Raw genomic sequence first — 18074 nt, 5'->3', positions numbered from 1 at the left:
TGCCGCTTCCTGAATCTGATATCGGTGTGCAGTGTAGCGATGGCCTGTACTCAGTTAATTCTTCCTGGATACCTTACAACTGTTTTACAAATCAGCTGCAGCTAGCGGCAGCAAGGAATGCCAATAAACGAATAAGCAGCGAGCAAGTTGCGTTAGTTGGGCGGCTGCCTAAATGAAACTATGAAATGATATAAAAGGTTGCACAAATCTGAAGTTTGCGTACATGCAATGCAACGTCATTTTCCGGATACAATTTTTGCTGGCCTGCCACATCTGTCTCAAATCAGATGTCACAAGAGGTTCAAATCATATGCTTGGTTTCTGCATTGTTGTTAGAGCTGAACTGAACAACTGCTACAATAGAAAACATGCATGAAACATTTGTGTCTACAATCTCCAAGGGGATCCATGGACTCACTTGATCAGGTCCAATGGGACCAACAACAACAACAACAACACATCATATCTGGACTTGAATCATCAGTAGACGAATCTTCAAGCTACCAAAAATAGTACGTACCAATAATCTAATCTTCTTTACAACAATAACCTACACTTTATACCACACCTCATATACCATATACAGTTTTTGTATACCCTCCTTAATTCCCCACTGCTACCTCACTTACCACGCCAGTATATATGTATATATATGTATGCTTGAACTTACTCGTTAATTTGAAATTTGAAAAGGAACCATGTATCCTGAGAAACTGTGACCATCGTATACCCACGCGGTGGCGCCGGCCGGCCATCCCAGGCTTCTGACGCCGTCCGCGTTATTCCCCACGCGCGCGCTGGCGCACCGCAGCCGCTCACGCGACAAAATCGTGCAGCAGCTGCGACGAGCCGAACCGCTGCCTGTCCTCGGCGGAGCCGTTGATGAACTCGAAGTCGCCGGCGTTGCCGTACAGGAGACCGCCCTGCTGCTCGGCGGGCACGGCGCCGGCGTCGTTGCAGTGCTGCAGGCCCAGCGTCAGCGACACGCTGCCGCCGTCGTAGCCGCCGAGGCCGGCCATGTCGCCGTACGCCTGCACGAACCTCGCGTCTCCACCGCCGTGGTGGTGCGCGAAGGCCTCCTGCAGGCCGTTGCCGACGACAGCAGCGCCGAGGTTGAGGCTGGTCGCGTACGGGCCAATGGCGCCGTCGAGGCTGGACAGGCCGACGCCGACGCCGACGCCGGCGGCGTCCATGCCACCGATCGCCTCCGACTTGAACGCGCTGAGGTGGTGACCTGCTGCAGCGCCGTGCTTTGCAGCGGCGCTCGACGGGCTCTGGAACTCGTCGTGGTCCTCCGAGGATATCGCCTCGTCCGCCTTGCCCTTGTTGCCCGCCGCGTTCTCCGACGACGAGTGCGAGTCCATCTCCGCCCCGAATTCCTCCTTGTACATCTCCTCGATCATCGGCTTCCACAGACGAACTCGCGCGTTGATGAACCAGTTGGACACCTACATTACAATACACGCACCATCTCGTGTTATCAGTAAGGACCAAGGGCAATGTAGGATGAGATCGATAATGAGCAAGATCGAGCTCGTATGTCTCTCTAGCTCACCTGACCCCTAGACAAGCCTGTCTGCCTAGCGAGCATCAGCTTCTCCGAATCTTTCGGGTACCTGTGCCATCGATCGATTCGATCATGGAGAGTGATATGGATACACGATCAATGGAGAAGGAAGGTTTAGGTTGTTACGGCCGCCTTACGGGTGGAGGAAATGCTCGAAGAGCCAGGCGCGGAGCACGGAGACGGCGGACTCCGGGAGGCCGCGCTGGGGGCGCCACGCGTGCTGCGGCTGCTGCATCATGCCGAACTGCTGCATGGCGCGCTGCTGCCGCAGCTGCTGGTCGATGTAGCGGAGCCGGGACAGCCCGCCGCCGTGCGCCGAGGTGTCCTTCTCGCCCAGGCTCCGCCGCAGCGACTGCACCTGCGCGCCCACGGCGTCACGCAGCGACCGGAAGTGACGGGAGATGGTCTGCAGCGCCAGCGCCGTGTACGGCCTCGCCGCGCCGGCGCCGGCCACCGCGTCGAAGGACGACATCACGATCTGCATCTGGTGGTGGTAGTGCCTGTACTTGCGGTCCACCTGTCATGGCCACCCAAATCGTTTGCGTCAAGTTCTGTTCTTGTCTGACCCAACTACGAACTGACTTGCAGTCGCAGCAAACACAACAACAACAGCATGCACTGCACCACGTAACCATGCATCAGCGACAGGGAAAAAAAAATTACCTGATCCAGCAGCGCCATCAGTGCCGACACTTTGTTCTGGAGATCTTGCCTCTCGGACGGTGTCAGCTCCGCCGCGGAGGAGTTCCCTTCGTGCTCGTCGGCCTTGTCGTCGCTCGTCTCGGCGTCCTTGCCCTCGCCGCCGGAATCCTTACCCTGCTGGTTCTTGTCCGCCCCCTTCCGCTTGATCGCGTCCCGGACATTGACCACCTCGTCCAGCAGCTCCCTCGCGGCCTTGAGGTACTTGGAGTTCTGGATGTAGATGCTCTGCGCGTTCCTGCTCGCCGCCGCCGACGCCTGGTTCGGGCTTAGCAAGGAGGCGGCGGCGGCCATGCCTGCCTGCTGCGCCTGGCGGTACTGGTAAAGAGACACCGGCACTCCCTGCGTGCCAAGGCTAAGCGACAGCCCCTGGTGCTGCACCGCCGCCGACGCGTTCGCCATGAGCAGCTGCGTCTGCAGGCCCATCTCGGCGCCGCTCGTCGTCCCGTCCCTTGCGTTTACGTTCACGTTCACGAACGCGGCCGGCTCGTCCCTGCCGTCGTCACCGCCATGCGCGACGTGGCCTTCCGACACGATGGTGGCGGGGAAAGGCATGAGGCCGCCGGCTGGTGAGTCTGAGTAGGTGTAGTGGTGGAACGACATGTCGCCGCCGCCTCCGGTGAGGTCCCTCTGATTCGTGGAAGTGGAGAAGAATGTGGCCATCGTCTTCAGAAGCACAAGATGAGGCCAGCTGACAGATCGTTACAAGGATGGCGGGAGATAGTGACTGTTTTTGTCATCAGAATCAGATTGGTGTTATCAAAGCTTCAAAGATACTGTATGCGGCTCCAAGATAACAGCTGGCTGCAAAAGAAAAAAAAAGCAAAGATTCCAAACTATTAGAAATTCGTCTTTGCTGCATGTAATTGGAGACAAAAGAAAAAGAAAGGGATAGTTTTTTTAAACATTTGTGATTGAATCAGAAGCAAAAAATCTCATGCATCAGCATACCGAATTCGTCAGAAAACATAGAGAGCCAAATACTTTTTGAACGTAATAATAACAGCAAATTCAGACAAGAGAATAATAACAGCAAATTCAGACAAGAGACTGCAAAAGAAGTGAAGAATATGTCTTCTATTGGGCGAGCCATCGAGCGAAGCCTGAAGAAAATCAGCACAAAACAACGAAAGAGTGGATCCAACAAAAATTTAAGGTATGTACCTGGGACGATAAACTTCAGATGACTGCACTTCCTCGAAGACGGTCACCAAAGCTTTTAAGATATCTACCTGGGACATAGAAAGCAATCGAAGCCTTTAAGTTATTTTGGTGAAGACATCACCTAATTGGAGTAAAACCAGCAGTCCAAATTAGTGGCTATGAAAGGAAAGGAATCCTAAAATTCGGCACACGGCCAGAAATCTCAGTCAAGAAGAACTAACTCCAGAGGAAAATTCAGTCTGATTTCAAAGAACCTTGACTAGTGCTTCAGAGACCAAGCCAAACAAGAACCAACCTATTCAGCTGGTGCACCCACCACCAAACACATGGAGCTAACTAGAAACTGAAAGCTCAACAAGCAGGAAGTAGAAACTAAGAATTCATCTATGACATATGTTGTTCAGATTAAGACGCAAAGGATAATCTAAGCCTGACAAAGATAAGGCTATACCTCTGCAAGAAACTGAAGCTGAGACTTAGAAAGAGGAAGAGTTCTTGGCTGTAACAGAAACCACCTAACAAGGGGACAGACAGAGCTGATCCCAAGGATTCAGAATGAATCAGCAAGATGAGAGAGGACTGGAATATGAAGAACAGAGCCGTGTCTATTCTTTTTGTTATTTTTCCCTTTTGGTTCCCTCTCTAGACTTGAGTTGTTCTAACCCCTGAGTCCTCCTACCTTGAGCAATAATATACTCCTGCCACCAATAAGGGCTGCCTAACACTATCTTCCTATAAATCTTAAAGAAACCCCACCACCATTTTTGTTTGTTTCCTCTCGCTTATTCCTCTCTATCTCTTTTCTCTACCATTTTATCTCATAGGTTTTAACTAGAATTTTTCACTGACTGTTCCACACTCCGGGAATAGGAAATTGGACGGATGAGATTCTTTCACTTGGATGATGCTCAATCTCAGCCCTCAATTTAAAGACTGTTTGCAGGCCTAAAGATTCTATCATCCATAGTTTGCGTCCTAGGATCAGCTCGGGTCCTTATCTCCTTCTTGGATTAGTGTCGGAGCTTCTGACAAATTTGCTGTTAATATAAAAATAAAAAAGAACAATGTTGCAAGGAATTTTAATATCATGTAAATGTTTTTGTTTTGCTCTCTTGATGAGCGATCAGATAGCGTTAAGTTGGTCAGCTTAGTTTCTAAGAACAGAAGCAATTTTAGTATTCCCTCCATCCCAAAAAGGACGCAATTCTACATAGTAGTATTGAATTTGACTAAATTTATCAGAAAAAAAAGTAGCAATATTTATGATACCACAACAGTATAATCAGATTTATCATGAAATATAGTTTCATAGTATATTTACTTGTTGTCTAAATACTGATACTCTTTTCTATAAATTTAGTCAACTTTGAGATAGTTTGATTAACTATAGAACTTTGATTGTATCATTTTTTTATAACAGAGGTAGTATTATGCAAAGTTTTTTTTTTCCTTTTGTCATAGACGAATCCATGTCCAAAGCTTATTCCTTTTGTCATAGACATCGGCGGATTGATGAGAGCTTTGTTTTCTCCACTATAAGCACAAAAGGAAAGCAGATGCCGTTAAAATTTCTTAGTTTTTACGCTTCTCGTAAATATTGATGTCATTTCACTTTCAGTAGTGCTCTTTCAGCAGAAGAACCCAGCTAGTTGCCTTGCCTAGTTCACTTCCTGGACAGAAAGTTAGCGCCCTCTCTTGCCTTTGCCTGGTGTATTTTTACCTGAAAAGGTTCCCAAGCTGCCAATTTCAGGTGATTCATTCACTCACTCCCATCCCTGTAGGGTCTTGATTAATTGCTGGGAGGCCGCCAATCGCTAGAGTAGGTGATGGGGGGTATCTGTTAAGCTGTATTAGTCTCGTAACCACCAGTTGGTGGACCTAAACCCTCTTTGCCTTGTGAACCTCCGAATCCCGGCCACAACTGATCAGATCATCATCAGATGCTCGGCTCGTGAGAGATGACGCTGACGTCTCACAGGACCAAGTGCATCAGCAACAGAAATGTACCACCAGATGCCTGTATACATTCATGCTGCATCTGCATTGCACGCCCAAAGGGCAAATCTCCTTTTTCGTTTCGTTTCATTTCTGGTTAAAAGTGCAGAGGCGGGTGCCCCTCCCTAACACCACTTAAACTAATGCCACCTTTATCTCAGTTTGGTGGCAGCAAGCACTTGCTTTTGGTATTGGGCATGTGGTAGTGATGTGCAAGGACGAGTGTCTCATTGGTCCCCCCACTCCAATAATGAATTTGACCCTCCAACACCTTCCATTGATCTGCTCTTGGTACAGCCACTGACATCAAAGCCCCAGTCTCCAGGAGACGGGATTCGGCGAAAATTCAGTAGAGAGAATGCATAATTGGGTATGTTGTTTGTAGATCATCCATATATCTTTGTTGCTCAGACCAAAAGCTAAAAGATATGCAGTAGTGTGTTCCTCAAGATTGTGACTGTTCATAGTTTTTAGCGAATGTGACGCACCCATGCTTGGGAAAATTCCGAAATTTTTCTTTTTAGTAATACCAGTTTGCTTCGTGTGATTATGGCAAGCTACATATATATAAGAAAATTAATATGTGTGGGTGTCATCGTCAGGCCTTAGCTGTCAAGAAGCATAGGTCACGTCAGATTTATTTATTCATTGGTATGGCACTCTGATTGCATTATCTAGAATTCTAGTTACTGCAGACCGGAGATTAAAGCGACCTCAGTCAGACAGAAGTTTATTCAGGATGAAAGCGATCCTCATTGGTTTAGATGAACATTCTATCGGTGATTCCAAATTGTCAACAACGTTTCGAGAAGAGACGAAAGAAAAGACATTTTGGTACATACTGATCGAGTCTTGTTGAAATCACCAGTAAGATACTGCTTGTAATGTAGTGCTAGCTACTGAAGACAAGCTAGAAATGTGAAGTTCATTTTTTTTAATATATATAAATGGAAAAGTTCAGGCCTCAAATAATACAACATCCGTTCCCCGTTATATTATTGTAAATTGAATGATACAAGGCCATCCATTGAACATAGAAAACTCCATGGCGCCAGAATACTCTAATATTTGACACGCCTCAATCATTTGTGAGCTACTACAATAAAACCACGACCGAGCTGAATAGAAACTGCAAGCAAGGTTTTGGGGCTGGCATTTTTAAAACAATCATTTGAATGAATGAGTGAGTATATAGAAATGTGAAGTTCACATCCCTTATCTCTGAAGAAACAAAACGCACGCGTCCCTAACAAACTTTAGTTATAGACATGCATCCCATCAGAGTGGGATCACCAGATATGTCGGTTCCTGAAACGGAGAAACTTGACCCGGTTGCGGTTGCGGCGCATCTCGTTCAGATGGATGGATGGATGCCCCTGTACCCTGTACCCTGTGCCACCCAACGCCATTGTCGGATCATGACGTGTGTCTCCCCTCCGAAACCAAGAAACTACTAGCTAGTAGCCGAATTGTTTATAACTCGAGGCCTCCCTTCCCTAGCGTCCTAGCCTGAGCCTAGCCTTTTTCCCCGATCGATCGTCCGTGCTCGATTCGTCCTCGCCGCTTATCCTAATCGATCGAGGTGGCCTGCCTCACCCTCATCTGCATTGTGTGTGTCAGATCGCCATTGGAGCCGGGTGTCGCCCCACCATTCGCCGTTGTCTTTTCCGGTGCCGGCATAGAAGTTTCTGATGACCCGGCTGGCCTCCGTGGTGAAGGATGGGATGGGAGAGACGCTGCTGTTGGGCAACAGGCGAGGAACTGCCCCGTCCGTCGTGCTTTCAGTTCCGGCGCTGTGGAGGAGCAGTCCGCGGAAGGGGCGCTACCTGTCTGGGATTCATTGACGAGCTGCGAGGCCGTGGTGGAGGTGGAAGGAAGCGTCGCGTTGCATTCAGACGAAACAGGTGGCGGCTTTAATTCAGACGCCGAGCGGGACAAGGCTTGGTGTTTCCAGGGTCAAGCCAGCGAGCTGTGCGTGCCCTGTCGTACGTTAGTGCAAGTGTGCGTCAGTTATTCAGATCACCTTCGCTTTAACACTTAACACAGTAGTGTCTGAATCTTTCCTGGAGGGGTTAACAGCATCTGAATAATAGCATACTAAGCTACGTACTATACTTAAGCAGTTGAGCTCATAATAACTACGTACTGATGATAAATCAATCGGAAGGCCGGCTTTTGCAAAAAGTGTTTCTTGCGGTGTTTAGTGGCGACCAGACCAGAAGAAAGGAAATAAACTAAGTTGGGATTGCGTTCTGAAATGGTGCTCTACCAAACGAGGACAAAGAAGAATTTTCTTGTCAAGTCACGTGAAACGCGCAGGGGTAGGGGATGATAGAGAGATATAATGCCATCCATGCATCGATCGGCTGACGGATGGGCAGGCACGCGCACATTGTCACCTAACCCGTCTGAACCGTCGTCACTCCTCACCTTTTAAGTTCATTTTCCATTCCAGAAGCAACTTTTTTTTGTTTAGTTAATAAAAAAAAATGATGCGCGGTTTGGTGTTGGAAGATGCCATGAATCGTCTAAGAGTATCGTTCGTTCATTCATTCATCGGCTACCATACCATACCAATGATTGGGTCAGCATCTCTGACTGAACTGAAAGTCTGAAACCCTTATCTAGCTCTCCGCCTTCACCTCCTGAGGTACGGCTGAGATAAACATTGACCCTAGCAACAGTGAGTCAGTCCTTGCCCGAGACCCAAGTACGCAGCCAATGATGCAGTGCCGACTGCCGAGTGCGCCACATATCCATCCATTACAGAGAAAAGTCAAATATGCTCTTAACGGCATATATATGATCTCGTTGCATTGGATGTGCAACAAGATACCTACACTACGCAGCATGAGAGAGGCAGCAAGATCGACGACGACCGGGCGGCGAACGTGGACAGGCAGGCCGAGCCGCGCCGGGACCGGGAGGGATGGTCCGGACCCAAAGCGCGAGCGATAACGAACACAGCAGCGTCGGCATCGCTCTTTTGCCCCGCGCGCGCTTTCTATCGGGATCGGGATCGGGTCGGGAGTTGGCGCTTTATTTCCTTTTCCACAAAGCGTGGGCAGAGGCAGCAGCGCACGCCGCCGCGGCTTCGGCGTCCCCGATCGCGCGCTTTCTGTGCGTGGTCGTCTGTGCTGTGTACCCGCGAACGCAACCCTTCAAAGTACAGGCGGCAGAATCGTAAACATTGTAGTAGTTGTTGTGCAGAGGGTGGAGTGGATACAAGCTAGACAAGGGGGCGAGACACGAGAGGAGGGCCACGCAAAATGCAACGAAACATGGGGAGGGACAGCCCCATGTGTGTTGTGCCGTGCCGTGTGGAGGAGCTAGCTGCTGCTGCTCGACTCGACTCGACCACTGTTGGCGTGGCGTGGGGGTACGGTGCAGAGGGAGGGAGATGGCCGTGCATTCGCCGGCGGGTCCCTCCCTCGTCCGTGGGATGCTGGGGTCGTCGTTCGTAGTGGGCGGCAGCGGCACGGCCGGCCGGGGTCAGGCTGCTGCGGGGACGGACGGACCGTGCGAGCGCGGTGCTGTGGCTGGGCCTGAGAGATAGGTGAGCCCTGGCTGGGCATTGATCTTGGGCTGTGGAATACGAAGGGACGGCAAGAGGCCTGCCCAATCTTTGGGCCGGTCGGCCTCCGTTCCAGAGACGGCCTTAATGGCCTGAAGAGTGGCGGCCCAGCGCTGAGGGTCCTCGGCCCTGTTACGGCCTGAGCCCTGAGCCTGAGGAGGCCGTATGCCGTAGGGCTGTTGCCCTGCATGCTCACCAACTACCGCGGAACATGGCTGGCCGTCGGCGCCTCGCGTCCTCGGAGGACGGACGGAGTATACTTGACTACTTGTCGGTGGTGGTGGTGCTGGTGGTGGCGGTGGCGGCGGCGGCGGCCGTCGCTCGTAAACGTAGAGCCGCAATAATAATGCCGCGACTTGTGGGGCACGGATGCCGTGGGCCCGCGTCGATCTGCCGGCAATCCGCCGCCGCGCCTCCCGCACGGCACGCGGGGGAATTGAAGAAGAAGAGAAGGCGTTTAAAGCGAACAAGGAGCGTTTCTGATGATCCGATCGACGTAACGTAAGCTTCCGCAATGCACTCTTCCCCGCTTCACTAACCAGTAATCACAAGAGGATAAACAGTGTCACGCTCGCACGGTGGGTCCCTAATAACCGAGCAAGCCAAGAACGCTCATCAAAATTCTCACGAATCATATCACGGTACACGTACTCGTAGTCGTAGTCACTCCGCACCAAGAACACAAAGGGTACGAGTACGACGGTCGCGGCAGAGGCCTGCGAAAGCCTGAGCCTAAAAGGCATCAAAAAAAGGCCACATAGGCTCACGGTCACGCGTCGAGGATGAAGACGGAGGATGCGATGACAAAATGCGCGCCCTTCCCTGCAATGCGTGGCCGCTCTGTTGCGCTAGGGATTTTTGGATTCTCAATTCCCCGTCCAGAGCAGACGATACGACGGCTGCACCGGCATGTCCGCTGGCGGCATGGGTGTTTTGTCGCAACCCGCGAGCGCGACAGGCGGCAGGCAGCAGCCTGCCCCAAAATCCAAAAGAAAAGGAAATCCAGCGACGAGGGGACTACGCGTACGGGAAGGGTGGGTGGGGGGAGCACATCGTCAACAAGGACCCCTCGTTCTGTTATTGCGATCGCAGATTCGCAGCGCAACGCCAGGATCTTTTTTTTTCTATTTATTTGTTTGTTTGTTTGTTTAGGCCTTGTTTAGTTTGAGAAAAATTTTGGATTTCGCTACTGTAGCACTTTCGTTTGTTTGTGGCAAATATTATCCAATCATAGACTAACTAGGATCAAAACATTCGTCTCGCGATTTACAGGTAAACTGTGGAATTAGTTTTTGTTTTCGTCTATATTTAATGCTTCATGCATGTGGAATTAGTTTTTGTTTTCGTCTATATTTAATGCTTCATGCATGTGCCGCAAGATTCGATGTGACGAGGAATCTTGAAAAATTTTGGGAACTAAACAAGGCCTTCCCGAAAAATTTTGCAAAATTTTTCAGATTCTCCGTCACATCGAATCTTTAGACGCATGCATGGAGTATTAAATATAGATGAAAATAAAAACTAGTTACACAGTTTGGTCGAAATTGACGAGACGAATCTTTTAAGCCTAGTTAGTACATGATTGGACAATATTTGTCAAATAAACAACGAAAGTGCTACAGTGTCCATTTCCCAAAAAAATTTGAACTAAACAAGGCCTTGTTTACCAGCAGTGATTTCACGTGCCGCTGACAGTAAACAATGCCCTTCGACTCGGCACTTCTCTGCGATCATTAGGTCCGGTAGGATTTGGCAGACGCAGAGGGGAACATGTTCATGGCAGCCTGTGCCCCTCCAATGAGGTGAAGGATCATTAATCTTCACCGCTGGTCCTATCCTGACTGACACAGATTTCTGCAACAATGATGGCGCTCAGCTGGAGAAAGCGCGAATTGCGCATCCAATGCTGACTGTATCAATGCGCGCCACTAGGAGTACTCCTATGTTGTTATCACGAACGAAGACGAATCCAGGGGTTTTTCATCAGAAATCAAGGCACTATTAAATCTGAACTTCAGTTATAGTCTTACAGACAATTCCAAAGCCTGTTCTTTAAACCTCCATCTTACCACTAGTAGTAGAACAAAAAAGGCACAATGCCACACTTCACCTGCATCTTTCTCCGTTTCAAGAAAGACGAGATGGCACGGGTACAACAGCTACCACCAAGCAAAAGAATGCATAATCAGTCTTCTGCCTTCACTCCTCTCTACACTCCATTCCTGGACCAGCTACAATATCCAGCTGGCCACTTTGAACAATTCATGGAGATGTAGCAGAGTAAACAATCCTAAATCTGGAATCTGACGACGAACAACGCTAAGCTCAAGACCTAATCTCTCCAGCCAGACACATCTAATCGAAGTCGATACTTACAGTTCCACTCTACCCACATTGGTTTCGGCCAATCTTTTTTGCCGACTGACGACTGCCTTCAAATTCATTGCAGAGATGGCGACCGACGACCGCCTTCAAATTCATTGCTTAAGAGAAGTAGGGCTAAGCAGTGGGAGAACATACTGCCTCGACCGCCACCCTCTTCGTCACCCTCGGGCAGGGATCTCCTCCAAAGCTCTCGGGGGAGATGGCGACGGCACATCTTTGGAGCCCAATGCATTTCTGTTCACATGAAACATAACATGATGTTATGGATCTAAAACAACATGTGGCTAAGTGTATGCATGTGCCAGTATTATATACAGGACTAGTGGAATTTACAAACCTTCTCTAGAACAGTGTGTGAGTTAGCTGAGTGGCAATCTCCTTGCTGGAAATTTCCACATGTTCCCATAGGTGTCCCAAAGCTTGCAAATTTGATTGCAGAAATAGACTGCCCAGGTGAGCATCTTAAATGCACCTTGGCCCTGTGGTACTCACGCTCGCCATAGCTTTCAATCTGCCAGTTCTTGATGTTTGGATGATCCTCAGATACATCGGCACAGACACTTGAGACTGACCTCTTCACTAGGGCAATCTTTGATGAATCCCCACCAAGTTCCTCAAAAACTACCAATAGGTTTCTGGTGGGTTGTAGCCAGGACCTTGGCACATGATACCTACACATACCACAATTTCAACCTTGTGTTAGAGCATAGTCGAAGCCAGGACCTCACAAACTGAGATCAGAGAACCATAACAATGAAAATAAACACTCAATAGGTGGTAGTTCAAAAATCCGAATGCTGTTACAAATGTCCTTACCAACGTTGCGTGGGCTGACCACAGCCTGCTTGACACTTGGGTGCCCGGAAGGTCCCAGTGTAACTGCACTCTTTGCAGTCCCCATCTGCATATGCTGTCCAGTAGCGTCCAATGCTTTGTCCATTTATCCAGATTTGGCCCTTGCCCATGCTACCCATATCCAGAGCCAATGGCTCATCTCCGCTGGGAGTTTCGAAGTAAGCCTACAAAACAGTGTGGTGAGAATAGGTGCAAAATGTAGCCACAAGTAAATGGTATCAACATGAAATTTTGTTCATACCCTATACCAGGACAATGGCTGTTGGTTTTGAGCTATCAACGACCCTTGCATCCATTCAACTGAGGTTGAGCCTTCTAGGGAGTTCAGATTCATCTGTTCACCTTTCAGGCCAACCTAGCATGGAGAAAGCAAGTTTAGCTTCTTTCTTGACAATAATTCATTGACAAAGGCATGTGCTGTTAAACATACCTGATAGGACCAAGTCTGCCAAGTAAGATCTCGTGATCCTTCATTCAACCCATGAAGCCCAACAGGACCACCAACACCAGTGTTCCATGTCTCATAATGCACTCCAACATTCTATATCAGGACAAAGATCTGAATAGTCATATACTAGGTTATAAGATGAGTAAATATAATTGAAAGTGATGAAAGGACGGACCGGCAATCCACAAGCAACACTCAGCAGTGCGATTTTGTTAGTACCAGCTCGAAGGTTAGCGTTACCATTATATTTAATTCTTCGATCTTCCCTGGTACCATAAGCAGAACCTACGGGAGTGAAATAAAAAGATCTGATTCACAAATCACATTCCACGACACTAATGTTCAGAAACAGGTGATTTTTCTCAGTGGATACCTTGAAGCTCTCCGTTGACAAAGACATGCAAGGCGTGACCAGCAGACAGCACACTGAGAGACAGAGGCTTGCCACCACCTTGTAGAAAGTTTTCAGATGGGCTGATGTCAACACTGTAGACATTAATAAGAGATTTTCAGATACAAAAACATCCTCATCCATATGGAGAAGTAGAGCAAGACTAAATAAAGAATAAAGGCCCCTGGCTACCAGAATCAGGAAATCCAAAGAAACCCTCGTGAAGAAAAGGGACCAATTGGAGATTATACATTTATACAAATTGGTAAGATATCTGCAAGACATGGATACATCATTACCTGGTTATGTACCACAGATAATCACTGCTGTCTCTCGTGACGTTAAGCTGCTCAAGCAAACCAGTTGTGGTGAGCAATGGAGCAGCAGCCAGAGAATCAACCTCCTCATCATACCTCTCCCACATCATTGATGAGGCTCCATCTCCCCACATTTGCATTTGAGATGTCTGAACACCAACCTGCAGGGGCAAACAATTGTAATCAGGTAAGCCAGGTCATCATATGGCTCTGGGGAACAAAAGGTGAAAAGTGCAAGAAGAGGAGAATGTGCCATACTGAAAATAAGCAAAAGTGAAACTTACTGTGGCACTGTTAAAAACTACATTCTTGCAATCAGGAAGGATGCTAATTGACCAAGGTGGGAGGCTGTATTGCTCATTGTTGAACACAACTTTCGCATAGGAGTTAGAATTGTAGTTTGCAAGGAAAGCTGCACAACCAGATGGAGATCGGAAGACATGGGCCTGATATAGATGGTATATGTAAGTTACACACCGATCAATATGATATACAGTTCACTGAGGGAGGAGAAAAGCTAACCAACACATACCTCTTGCATGGTTCCAAGGGTAGTAATTGCTGGGTCAACAGAAACCAAAGCCTGCTCACATAACTTAACAGCTCTGTGGAGTTCTTTAAGATGACTGTGCTTTGGTTCTCTAACAAGTCCTGGACATAACAAAGCAGAGAATGAGTCCGAATATTAACCAAACTTATAAAAGAGATTTATTCTACAAAAAGCAGTTACAGGCAACTTTCTTTTAAAAAAAATGATACACCATACACTTTAATAGGTAGAAAAGCACTGGCACATATAGGTCATGGTCATAAAAAAATCAAATCTCCTAGTAAACTTACCATATTCATCAATTGGAGCATCATAATCATAGCTTGTTGTGATGAAGGGACCCCCAGCAGTGCGCCCGAAATTTGTTCCTCCATGATACTATCGACAAAAACCAGTAAACCACCAACCATGAGTATCTCCCAAAGTGTGAGATAAACTTCTTAACAACAGTATAACAGCTTCTTTTCATGTCATACCATGTAGTAATTGATAAAAGAACCACCCTTTTGTACAAATCGAGCAACAGCAAATGCGAGATCTTCAACTGGTCGTTGGCGGATGGTCCCACCAAATTCTGTGAACCTAAAATGTGTGACATTTTTTTAGGGCAGATGTTGCAAATATTAGTGCATATGGCTGCTAAGATTAAACAAAAACCAAAGAGATCTGCACCGCATCAAAAACTATTGGATAAAATAATTTGACAAAAAGAGTAGCATTCGAAAAAAAAAAGAAAAGAAAAGGAGAAAACTTACCAGCCACTCCAAGCTTCAGTCCACATTGTGGGCTTGTATGGTTTGTTTGGAGAAAATGCATCACAGTAGAAACCATTACATGCATTGATCTGTTAGGAGTCAAAAGAAATTTCAAGAACTGGTTCTACAAGACGGACAAATTTGCAAAACATAGCATGCTACAGTGCACAATAATCATAAACAAATTAAGTGAGCTGGCACTGATTTGATCTTGGTCCTCCAAATGTGTGCAGGAAATGCATTGAGATTCAGTTTCCTTGTTACGAATTATGTAACTAATATAATAGAATGTAAGCATTTGAATAAACATCAGAAGTGACATTCTTTAGAACAGGCGATGAGCCCCCCTATTATGACTATAGAAACCACAGCATCATTTTTTCTAACAGGAATTATGCTACTGCAGAAAGTAAAGAAAGACAATGGACAAGCACCTGGGAATATTATCAGAAGCACATGCCAGACACTTTACTAATTTGACCACCCATTGAACATAAATAACACAGTGAAAATGGAGTTATTGGCATAGTGCAAGATTACTGTACCACTGGATCAGGTGCATCCTCCTCTTTGCACATCACCCACGGCACACCAGTGCCCAATCCGATGGCCATCTTTGCTGCCCAGTTGATATATGCCTGACCTGCGGCACCAAGCTCCTTGCCTTCTGGCCCATACTCATTCTCAATCTGTGCAATGAAATATCATTTAAGATGTAAGTTAATTTGCTTGTCTCCAGTACCAGTCGTGAGTAGCATGAACTACTGGGACATGCAAATCAAGATGTATCAACTAGATATCACTATCCACCAAATGCTAGTTTCAGACTTGTATCGAGGATTCTGGGTGTAACAGGCCAACAGCACAAACTAGCAAGAGCGCTGACTTGTAAATTTGCTAATACTAATAGTTAAAAAACTTGAAGTGTATTAAGCTATTAACATGATGTACTAGCCACTAGGCGCAACTGCTTATCCCCATATGCAGTAACTCCACCATAAACCTTTGCACCAAACCTAAGGAAAACGATTATACTTGCCTGAGAGAGGATAATAGGGCCACCTTGGGATGCAAAGAGTTTTTCGCTCTTCATCATTCCCACAATTTTCTCAGTGAAACCCTGCATTGCCGTCTGCACAAACAGAAAGCAGCATTACAATGGTGACAAAAGAAAAGGTGTCTTCAACTAGATCCAGAAATGTTGAGGTGATTTCACTGACCGACCTTGAAAGGTTCGTTGTCTGTCCTGAAGCTGATGCCTGGTACATACTTCAACCAAACTGGGAAGCCACTACGAAATTACATGCATCGCGATAGAAGTCAATAGACAGGAGTACTGCATGCATATAGTCATATACACCAAAACTGGAAACTTTAACTGTAATACTCCATTTTACGGAGGTGATTTCAGGAAATGGAGAAATACCCGAAGTTCCACTCGCCGCAAATGTAGGGACCGATGCGGAGATGTACAAACAGCCCGGCCTTCTGGACCGTCTTTATGAACCTGACCAAATCGTACCTCTCTTCGAAGTAGTACTACGCGAAGCGAAACAATACCATCCGAATCCTGTATGAGTTCATAATGACAGCGGAATGGAAGAGCAGAAGAGGTGTAAAAATCCTTACATTTCCAGGCGTAGGCTCATGTCCATTCCAAAAGACATAGGTCTGAATCACATCCAAGCCTCCATCTTTAGCCTTCTGAATCAGCCCTTCCCACATCTGATTTGAAAAGAAAAGCAAGAAGAAGCACTCACTTCAGAACCAATAGACTGTAAAAAATACCACAAAACCACCAAGAATAGTTTCTTTGGTCAAAAATTTCTTAGCTTAGAACACCAGAACACCCAAGTGCAGTGCAATGAAGAACCAAGAAACATGGTTGCTGGAGAAAAAAAACAGGGAAAAAAAACGGAGAAAGACAGCATCCCGAGAAAATCTCAAACCCCCTTTTGTAACCCCAACCAAGAAACTAACCGTGGAAGAAAGAGGGACCGCTAAAGTAGGAAAGCAATTTGCTTTCCAGAGCATTCACAAGAAACAGCTGAGCACAGCCATGAACCTCCCCGGGGAAGATAGGAAAAAAAAAAAGAGGAGATTTTGAAGAATGCAGTTACATCAGGGGTGCTCCTGGGGTAGTGTATGGATCCGGAGAAGAGAATCCGCCTCTGCCCATCAATCAGCACCGCCTTCTTGTCGTACGTCACCGCGCATTCCACGGCGGCCGCCAGAACAGCCACCGCCACTGCGCAGCCCAGCAGGGCAGCCTGCCACCACCTCCCCATGGCCCCGAAACTCCCCGCTCCAAGAAGGTGGTCAAAGAGGAAGACCACAGCACACACTGGGTGTGCGAGTGTGTGAGACTGTGTGGTCTTCACACACTGGTCTTCCCCTCCAGCACCACCTCCTCGGCTCCTCCTCCTCCTCCCTCAGACCTCCCCCCCTGTTTTTGTTGCTGCCTTTCTTGGATTCTAGGATTCTTTGGGCGGGTTCTTGGGAGGAACGACAGTGGGAGTGCAACCTGCTCGGCTCCAGTGGAGCTTTTGGCGTATGGCGTGCTATTATAATGGCTGTGGCCCTCCCAGGCCCTCCTGTCCGCTTAACAAGAGGGAGAGGACGGAGGAGAGAGGGAAAGGGGGATTGGAAATAGACTGTAGCCGGCTAGCCGCGGCCCGTGTGTTGTACGGGGAAGGGGCGAAGGGCACCGCCGCTCCGCACCGGAGGGGAGGAGCAGTACAAAAGATGGCACCTCATCATGCTGCTGGCTGGCTGGGTGTCTGGGCAGGGCCCCTCTCCCCTCTCCTCTTGCGACTGCGATCTCTACAGTAGAGATGGCTAATTCTGACAGTAGGGCCTTGCGCTCGTGTTTTTTTTTTTGCGTTGCAAATCCATACGGAACCAGCACTCTGCTTGAAAAAAAAGCCCCGGAGAGGGGGCCCATGCTCCAAGCTGGCAAGCTCCCTACTACTCCGTCAAAGCTGTTTCCAGAGGTAAAAGTCAAAGCTGTGACGGAAGAAATTATTAAGGCTCGGTTTTTCTACTTGGCTTTGTTTAGCAACTTTAGGTACCGATGTCATTCACTAAAAGCCAATAGTTGGCTGATTAATAGTAGTAAATCGTAACTACTAGTTAGATGGTTAACTATTATAGTTAGTTTGTGTTTTAACCCACTAGCTAAAAGGTCGTATTTGTAGTCTTGTTTATGAATATTGGTTGGACATGTGGACAGAGGCAGGTGAAAATGTGAAAAAATGTTTTTTGTGCAATCTATAGCTGCTATGAACTGGGTTGAGATAGATAGTTAAATAGGAGTAGTTTTCTTTAACAATATAATGCCTACCAAATTTATATAACTATTTGAAGCAAAACTA

General features: G+C 47.5%; 2 protein-coding genes across 3 annotated transcripts; both read right to left on the bottom strand.

Annotated features, from left to right (window-relative positions):
- On the bottom strand, nucleotides 345–4161 carry LOC8082140 (BEL1-like homeodomain protein 7). Of its 2 annotated transcripts, XM_021451985.1 has the most exons (7): nucleotides 3882–4161; nucleotides 3726–3773; nucleotides 3431–3498; nucleotides 2231–3070; nucleotides 1705–2084; nucleotides 1556–1616; nucleotides 345–1448 (listed from the first exon to the last, which is right to left on the bottom strand). In XM_021451985.1, the coding sequence occupies exons 4-7, from the start codon at nucleotides 2927–2929 to the stop codon at nucleotides 816–818; spliced, it is 1773 nt and encodes a 590-aa protein (XP_021307660.1). In that variant the 5' UTR covers nucleotides 2930–3070; nucleotides 3431–3498; nucleotides 3726–3773; nucleotides 3882–4161; the 3' UTR covers nucleotides 345–815. The 2 variants fall into 2 exon arrangements, with proteins under 2 accessions (XP_021307660.1, XP_002465808.1); XM_002465763.2 differs by lacking the exon at nucleotides 3726–3773 and having other exon boundaries at nucleotides 3882–4160.
- On the bottom strand, nucleotides 10985–16988 carry LOC8082139 (beta-galactosidase 5). Its single transcript, XM_002465762.2, has 19 exons — nucleotides 16821–16988; nucleotides 16330–16425; nucleotides 16127–16239; nucleotides 15925–15991; nucleotides 15740–15832; nucleotides 15246–15389; nucleotides 14701–14789; nucleotides 14422–14527; nucleotides 14236–14323; nucleotides 13928–14046; nucleotides 13680–13841; nucleotides 13378–13556; nucleotides 13061–13173; nucleotides 12863–12972; nucleotides 12670–12780; nucleotides 12481–12594; nucleotides 12201–12403; nucleotides 11722–12055; nucleotides 10985–11618 (listed from the first exon to the last, which is right to left on the bottom strand). Exons 1-19 carry the CDS (start codon nucleotides 16986–16988, stop codon nucleotides 11499–11501), a joined length of 2529 nt encoding a protein of 842 aa, XP_002465807.1. The 3' UTR covers nucleotides 10985–11498.

Source organism: Sorghum bicolor, chromosome 1 (genome assembly GCF_000003195.3).
Source record: "Sorghum bicolor cultivar BTx623 chromosome 1, Sorghum_bicolor_NCBIv3, whole genome shotgun sequence".
Classification (NCBI taxonomy): domain Eukaryota; kingdom Viridiplantae; phylum Streptophyta; class Magnoliopsida; order Poales; family Poaceae; genus Sorghum; species Sorghum bicolor.
The sequence above is the reverse complement of the archived record's forward strand: the minus strand, read 5'-3'. Positions and strand labels throughout refer to the sequence as shown.

Coding starts and splice junctions, on each gene's coding strand:
- LOC8082140 (XM_021451985.1), bottom strand. CDS start 2,929: ATGGCCACATTCTTCTCCACTTCCACGAATCAGAGGGACCTCACCGGA. Junction 2,085..2,230: donor TGATGGCGCTGCTGGATCAG/GTAATTTTTTTT, acceptor TGGCCATGACAG/GTGGACCGCAAGTACAGGCA. Junction 1,617..1,704: donor TTCGAGCATTTCCTCCACCC/GTAAGGCGGCCG, acceptor TCGATGGCACAG/GTACCCGAAAGATTCGGAGA.
- LOC8082139 (XM_002465762.2), bottom strand. CDS start 16,988: ATGGGGAGGTGGTGGCAGGCTGCCCTGCTGGGCTGCGCAGTGGCGGTG. Junction 15,992..16,126: donor TGCGGCGAGTGGAACTTCGG/GTATTTCTCCAT, acceptor GTAATTTCGTAG/TGGCTTCCCAGTTTGGTTGA. Junction 12,595..12,669: donor GGCAGACTTGGTCCTATCAG/GTATGTTTAACA, acceptor TCTCCATGCTAG/GTTGGCCTGAAAGGTGAACA.